At 40.2% G+C, this 8,214-nt stretch overlaps 1 protein-coding gene across 1 annotated transcript in view; it reads left to right on the top strand.

Moving 5' to 3' along the window:
• Window positions 1-243: 243 nt before the first annotated feature.
• Window positions 244-8,214, top strand: part of LOC306762327 (isoaspartyl peptidase/L-asparaginase) — a gene marked incomplete at both ends in the record, with an annotated part of 10,834 nt that continues 2,863 nt past the window's right edge. Inside the window, 2 exons of the mRNA XM_079248770.1 lie at window positions 244-430; window positions 1,590-1,732. Of these exons, the coding sequence (XP_079104896.1) occupies window positions 244-430; window positions 1,590-1,732 (330 nt within the window). The remainder of the gene's footprint in view (window positions 431-1,589; window positions 1,733-8,214) is intronic.

Below are 8,214 nucleotides of genomic sequence, written 5' to 3'. Positions count from 1 at the left end.
GTCATTTAAGCCTGGCAGAGAAGGAAAGCTAAGATATCTGTTGATAAGTGGCATCCTGGTCAAGTGTCAAAGTTCACTTTTGAACTTGGTGTCAGCAGCCCAACCTGCAGGTTTAACCATGACCTTGAGGCAAAAACTGCAAGTCCACATGCTTAAAACATGGCATACATCTGGCTAGATGCTAACATTATTCTTCTGATCTACTGTCTGCACGATTCCACTGTGTATATTTCCTGTAGGAACATGTCAGCAGTTCTGGTTGTGCATGGTGGGGCGTGGGCCATACCAGATGAACTGGCTACAGCTTCTGTTGAAGGAGTGAAAACTGCAGCACGTGAAGGGTTCTCTGTGCTTAAAGGTGGCGGAAATGCACTTGATGCTGTGGAGGCAGCCGTGAGGTCTATGGAGGATAACACAGTATTTAATGCTGGTATGCAAAGTTATAAGTTCTATCAGCTCTCTTTTTATAGAAATACTCCAATGAAATCTGGATAGCAACACTGTAAATTGGCAACAATCCTTCTGAAAATTTAGCAACATTACAGAAGTCAGGACTTCCAGGCTCTTATTAATGATCACATATACTTACATAGTAATTAGCTAGATTTGTCCTACATCTTCTAAAATATAAGTCCAACTCCCTCCTGGTACACTCTAAAAATAAAATAAACCAAAATAGTTCTTCAACACAGAAGCACAACACTGGTGACAGACTTTCTTCATAAGGTCTACTCAAACAGGCGTTTATCAGTACACTGTCTCCATCTGCTGGTAGTGATACTGACATTCAGCTGTGCAACACAGAGCCTTCAATCAGAGCATCCTGTCATCCTGTCAGAGGTACTGATGTTGAGTTGGCCTGGTCATGATAGTCAGATATTCAGAATCTTTCTTTAATAGTCCATCATTTTAATATGATTATCAAGATGACAGAAAAACACTACTAACGAGAAATTAATGTTCGAAACATGGACAAAGAAAGAATATGTTTTTTTTTTTGTTTATCCTGTTTTTTGTAATAGGAAAAAAGAGGCATTGGTCTGTGACCGTCCATCTAATGCCACATTCACTCTGCATGTACTAGTCTGATAAGAATTCTGTTCCTTAACATCGCTGAAGCAATTTACAACTAATTAATACATTATTCGAGAATTGCAACCCTTAAACTGGATTGATACTATTTCCAGTGCCAGGCAAGAAAGACCCTCGTGTTTATTTTCAAGACACATCACTTGAGTGACTGCTGACCTGATAGACTGTAACCCATCTACTGCTTTTTTGCATTATTTACTTGTGTAACCTTTTTATCAGCAAAAACATTGAGAACTGGTTTTTATTTACAACGTTGGCCTGGCAAGTGGTCGAAATAACTTGTGGCTCAACTGAGGACATGGAATAAACTGAAATGTATAAATAATAACAATATGAATCTAAGTACAACAGAGATCATTTGACTAAAACTACACTGTGGGCTGAGAAGTTGGCAGGTCTAAAGTAAAACGGAACTTTGGGAAACTTTTCAGCACTGTCTTGAGCACAGCATACAAATATGAAGAAAAATCACAGGACAAAACTGTTACTCTCTCCAGGACATGGAGCAACATTAAACATTGATGGAGATGTGGAGCTTGATGCCATTATCATGGATGGAAGGACACTTGCCAGTGGTGCTGTTTCCTCAGTAAAAAACATCACCAATCCGGTATCACTGGCTCGGGCAGTGATGGAAAAGGTGTTCTATATTTCATTATTATTATTATTATTATTTGCTTTATTATTTATATTTTTGGCAGAAATTGTCACTTTGGTGCCCCAAAATGAAGACTTGCATTCTGTCTTTTATCTCAGCTCTTTGCAGCCAACCCATTGTTGACTATTGCCATATCTCTTGCTCTATCTTTCCCTGACTTCCTCCAGTAATGTCCACTTGCATTTCCTTTCTGAATCAGCCATGGTACATGTCCAAAACTGTCAGTGTGTTGCTAACGGTCATGTGATGCTCACACAGCCCATTACACACAAAGTTGTGAAGTGCAGTTTCTCAGCTCTGATACGCTGCAGGGTATGATGGTGCCAGCGATGTGTATAATGAATGTCAAAGTGCTATCAACAAGTCAGAAGCACAGAGGTTTAATGTTGGAAACTTGTTTTGTTTAAAATGCTAGCTGAGCCCTGATTTGGATTGTTTTTATTTTTTTTTAACATTGCATTGTGTTGTTCCCTGTTTGCTTCTTTAGTTACCATTTAAAAATGTTTTTGAACTATATAATCAATAAGAACGTCAAACTGTTCAAAAACAATATGGAACTTTGGAGAGGTATGCATGTTCTCACACAAACAATCAATAGTCACAAATATTGTGCATCATCTCATTTTAAAAATGTTGCTTTAATCTCTGGTTTTCATTGTTCTCTTAGTGCTTATTGATATCAACAAGCACCTTTTGATAGTGTATACTATCAAATATATATGTACTATAACTATATATACTATATATATACACATACTATCAACTATAGTATATATATATATATATATATATATATATATATATATATATATATATATATATATATATATATATATATATTGTAGCGGAATAGCCTCTACAAATTATGAATTTATTAATTACCTCGGAGCACCACTCATCACCTTTAATTAACTTAAAATTCAGGCGGATGAGACACCTGAAATAAACTCAATTCAATAAACAGTCTCACTTCAAAGGAGTAAATCCTAAGAACGAATGAACCAGAAATCGTGCATTCAGAAATTATGACAATAACGGATGAATTGATTATACATATTTATTTACAATGATGGTAAACATACAGCAGTGAAAATGAGCAATGATGGAGAGATGTTATTGGTGAGATGGTATGATGAATTTGTCAATATGGAATTTCATTTATAACATTAATAAAGAACGCTGAGATTAATTAAATGAGATGGAGCAGGAAGAAACTGGTTGGAATTAAGCAAATAAATCGGGATGATTATCTTACTTAAATCTTTGACAAGAACGTGTTCAATAATTCTAAATTTGGATAAGAATTCGAATTTAATTATTTAATTAGAATTGGATGTACTGGTTTGGGACATCACAAATGTCAGAGCGCTATCAGATCCTACTTTGAACGCTGAATCCGGAGTGTGGGTCGAAGCGGGTGGTTGGTCCCCTATTCGGCGCGTTTCCGGGGGAATTGGATCCCTGGAGCGTCAGAAGATGTAGGTCTACGCAGCTACTCTGGGCTTCTGGGTCCGTTCAGCGGAGTTCCAGAGCGGTGTGATGATGATCCAGATTGTCCCAAAAATAGATAGTTCCAGATTTTACGTGTAAAGACGTAATGGAAAAAGTTGGAGCTACGGTTCTAGTTAATTACTGATCTCGGGAAAAATACTGGTTACAAATAAACACTTGTTGTACTTTCTCCCGTTCGGAAGAACGGAGAGGTAAAAACTTATAATGAAATAACAAAAGAAAAGAAGACGAAAGGCTAAAGACAAAAGCTAAGGACAAGAAAGAAACTTAGAGGAGACAAAAAGCTTAAACGAAGACAAAAAGCTCTGGAGGAGAAAAAGCTAGGAAGTTGGTCTGCCAGTCTAATTTAAACAGACCCGCCTTTCGAACTTCCAGCCAATCATGAGTTGCTTCTGTCAGAGGCTGACCAACCTTATCCAATCAGGTCAGCTCTAGTTCCTTCCCTCTGCATCTCATTAATGTGAACAGGATACTTTCAATTCCTTGCTTTGTCTGCCGCAATACACTTCAAATCACATTCTTTCAGAGTTATGCAGATTCCTCGTTTGCTGGGGAAGGAAATCATTTTATAGTATTACTTTCACACATGAAAAGATTGGCTACATGTAATTTTTATTAAAGGTGGATTAATTAATTGTCATGACTCGTCCTCATTGGGTGATCCTAAAAAGAAAACTCACATTTTATTCATTCACATTAGTAACTTAAGAGAAGTCTGAAGCTTGGAAAACATAATCAACAATTATTTACTGCAGTGTTTATGATTAATGTGTGTGTGTGATCAGTTCAAAGAATTAAATCACATATCAAGATAAAATAATGGAAAAGAAGAGATTCAACCAAAACAATTAACCACAGTCTTTTAGACTAAGTTAGATCAGTTCCTTCAATTGGGGAAAGAAGTTTGGATTCCTTCTGTCTCCTTCTCCGTCAGGGGAGGGGTTGTTCTGGCGCCATGGAGTCTCGTCTTTTGGCTTAGAAGTGTCATTTCTGACCAGAACCAGGGTTTGGTCAGATGCGACTCTCGGCATTTCCCCCGACCTGCGACCATAAATTGTTAGATGTGCTTTAATCCTTTGTGTTGACACAGCTGCATTCTGTAGGGAGTAAAGGTGTAAATCTCTGAGTGTCACCACGCCTCTTGGGTCAAATGGTCACTCTCTCTTCGTCCTGTGTGGACCAATCTTACTGCAGAGAAAGAAATACAACTATTGTTTAATCCAGTCGAATGTTTTTAATCCTGGGAGGCCAAGATCACTACAAATCCCCCCTTTGCGGACGAATTTCTTTTAGACCAAGAAGAATTTCGGCTGCAGAAGAAAAAGACTTCCAGGAGTCATCCATCTCGGGGTAGATGGCAGGATCTGATTTCAGACCATTCGGATGTCTTCCAGTACATCAAAGTTTTAATGTTTAACAACTAACTTTACTCTGGTTATATGGATAAAGCTTCATTACTTCTGCCTGGCTGATCTGTGATCAGTAGTGGATGGCTGTGTGTGTGTTAGAGCACGTCCCCCCCTCTGGCTCAGGGGAATCACGCACTCAAGTGGCGTGGGTGACTGTGAGACAGTACTCAGCACATCATTTAGCATTGGCTGTGAGTATCGGTCAGACTCCAAGTTCGGTTTGTCATCACACCTTTTTGGAAAATGCTCAGCTGGGATCTCTGGCTTCTGCTCAGCCATCTGACCGGTATCTGGTGATGTCATGCCCTGCTGGGTTGTCATGGTGACAGCAAAACAACTGAACTCTTTTGGATGAGGGTCCAAGAAGGGCAGAGGTTGTGTGACCTGAGCAAATAAGTTCATGCCTTTAAGGTCAATCAATGGTTCAAACCTCTTCAGCAGGTCATTACCAATCAACAATGGAAATGTATTCACGGCGGATACATACACAGGATGGGTTACAGTCATGGGCCCAATTCTCATTTGGATCATCACTCGTGAGGACAGAGTGGTTGTTCTTTTAGCATATGGTCTGATTTCCAACTCGCAGGGTTGAAGTTTTAGCCGTCTGCTGGTTTGCTTGGCTGCTAACTTCAGTTCCTTGAAAAGTGAGCTTGACATGAGGCTAACATCAGCCGCTGTGTCCATCAAAGCGTCGCTTTCCAAAACGGACTCCAGTATTATTGGGAGATATGGTTTCTTACTCAGTCCCCTTTCAGTAAGACTACAGAGAAACTGTGGACCTGGCCTCTTTGCAGCTTCATTCTGCATCTGGTCACTCTGCATTACCATGACAGCTGTGGGGGAATCATCGACCCCCCCCTTTGCAGCATTCACACCTGGAGCTTGGACAGAAACTGTGTGACTGTCATTTCCAGGGTTTACTCTGTTGTGGGTTATTTTCACCTTTGGCTTTTCAGGAGAAAGAATCAACTCAGGTGGATTCTTGATCTCATTTTTCACACCGCCGACTGCTGACACATTTTGAACTTTTTCCTCAGATGTCATTGTAAGTTTTCGTATAAGTGTCTTTAAGTTCTCAAGGTCTTCTGCATTAACTACTTGCTTCCTTTTAGAGACTCTGTGTGCAGGTCTCTGGAAATCCTGACCATATTTCTTCTGGTCTTTACCTGGGAAGTCATCTGGAAGTGGTGGAAAGCTGTCTGAGTTAAGAAATCCTTGCATGCGTGGGTTTCTGTGGCCACCTCTGTGACTTCTGGATCGATTCTGCCCAGATTGCTGTGGGAAGAATTTATTCCTGCCTGAGGGTTTCTGAGCTTCCTTTTGGGGTGGATTTCGGTTAGTGCATCTAGGCTGAGACCCTGTTTGTCTCTGACTGTACCGAGGAGATCTCTTCCCTTTTCCTCTTCTCCTGTTATCATGCCAAGGAGTGTAGCTCTGTGTTCCCTCAAGTTCACGTGTGGTGTGTCGAGTGTCTAGGCTGAGTACTGCTGTTTGTTCAGGTCCTCTCATTTGACTCTGCTTCTGGAAGGCCATGGCCGCCCATTCCCGTAATTGACGGGTTGTGGACGTGGCTGGATTTCCCAGTACACCTAGGTGTCTACTGGTTCCTGGGTGTAGGTTCTGTACAAAGATTGTACGGAAAGACAAATCAGATTCCATATCTGGGTAATTTTGACACCCAAAATACGCTTTTCTTAGCCGGTGGTAATACTCCTGCGGAGCTTCTGTCCTACCCTGCTTTATTAACATGGCTGCAGCAAGTCCAGCTATTGGTAAATCACTAGAGTACTCCTGTTCCATGGCTTTACACAGCATCTCATAATTAGTCATAACAGAATCTGGCTGCCTGTCCAGGAACTGACTGACTTCTCTGCTGGCTGACAGTCTGATCAGATATATTCTGTCATTAATGGAAGCATGAGGAAATTTTCTCAGATGGAATTCAATTTCTCGTAAGAAGGAGTGTGTCTCATTAGCAGTTTGAGGCTTTGGATCAAACTTATGAATGTTTTTGGCTATCTTAGCTAGTTCAGCGTCTGAGGGACCCAAAGGATCATCCATGGGTAAATGTCTTGGTAAGGCATTTCCTCTGATTGCACCAGAGATTCTGCCTTCACTTCTGAGTGGATTACCCGGGCTTAATCTGTCAGGGCCTGGACCAGAGGGTTGGTCTTTCCACCCTTCAAACTCCTCCAGTCTCGCTATTCGTTGGGAGTCTATTTCTGCTTTGACGCGGTTTAGTTCGCGGTTTAGCGCCTGGGATTGATTCTGAGCACTTCTGCACATCACCCTGGCTTCACTTAGCTGTTCTTCCAGAACACGAATCCTAGTTTCTTTTGACCCTAGATGTTCTTCATAAGCAGTTAAGTCTGCACTTAGCTCTTTAATTTTCTGGGTGGACTCCAGAATGGTGTATTTTCCTTCATCATGAGCTCTGAGTTGGGTTTCTAAGTCCTGGTTGTCACCTTCCAAAGTAGCAAGTTCAGTAGTTATCTGCTGGATCTGGACTTTGTTCTGCTGTCCTGACATATCAGTAAAGTCTAGCTTCTGCTGAAGAGAGGATTTTTCCTCCTTCAATTGTGAAATTTCTTGCTTCTGAGCAGTGAGTTTCACTGAAGCCTGATTGATCAGGTTTTGAGCATGTTTCAATTGGCTGAAGAGCACAACTGAAAAATTTGCAAGAGTTTCAGTAAGTGCCTTGCCATTAGGTACTTTTTCCTCCACCTTATCAATTAATCCATTCAGGATTGTTTGGAGGTTGGTGGGTTCTGTGTCCAAGATTGTTGTCATGTATCCTGGCACAACTTCCTCGGTTAGCATCAACAAGGCCCTTTTCTCTACCTCTAGAGATTCGCTTTGACCTGCTAAGCTACCTGTCAAACTCATGTTGGTAGATCTACTGATATCTAAGTTTAACCTATTAGTGTTACAATCTTCGCAGTGGTTTACAAACTGAGAGGTATGCCACAGTAATAAGGTACAACTATGCTGATCTCAGTTATCTAAGCAAAAGAAATAAAATCACAAAATTTACTTGATACACAAGCCACAAGGTTAAATCAAACAAACTTATTGCTGCAATCATTTGAGAAGCAAATTTACATATTCTTAATGTGGGCTTACTAATAGTAAACAACTAATAATAAACTTCCGACAAGGGGTTAAATGCACTTGTGTTTTCTTAAACACTATGTATGATTGAAAATTCAATAACAAAATTAAGCTAGAAAAATGCAAAACAGTTTGAAAAAGGCAATTCCTCTTTTTACTTTTGACTCCACTCAATTCCACTTATGACTATTTTACCACCCATGTGATAAGAAAACATAAGCAAAGCACAGGAGTTAAATGGATTAATCTGTTTAAATGCTTATCTGTACAATCATTCACCATTTGCTATTATAGTTGAGGATAAACATTGAACACAGAGCTTAGCAGCTCTTGCTAAAAACACAAGCTACAGCAGCGTAGCCGCTATTGCTAAGAACACAAGTTACAACAGCTTAGCAGCTATTGCTAAAAACACAAGCTTCCTTTAGC

This window comes from Telmatherina bonti (assembly GCF_933228915.1).
Source record: "Telmatherina bonti genome assembly, chromosome: 11".
In the NCBI taxonomy this organism is placed as follows: domain Eukaryota; kingdom Metazoa; phylum Chordata; class Actinopteri; order Atheriniformes; family Telmatherinidae; genus Telmatherina; species Telmatherina bonti.
This window is presented reverse-complemented; position numbering and strand designations above follow the sequence as displayed.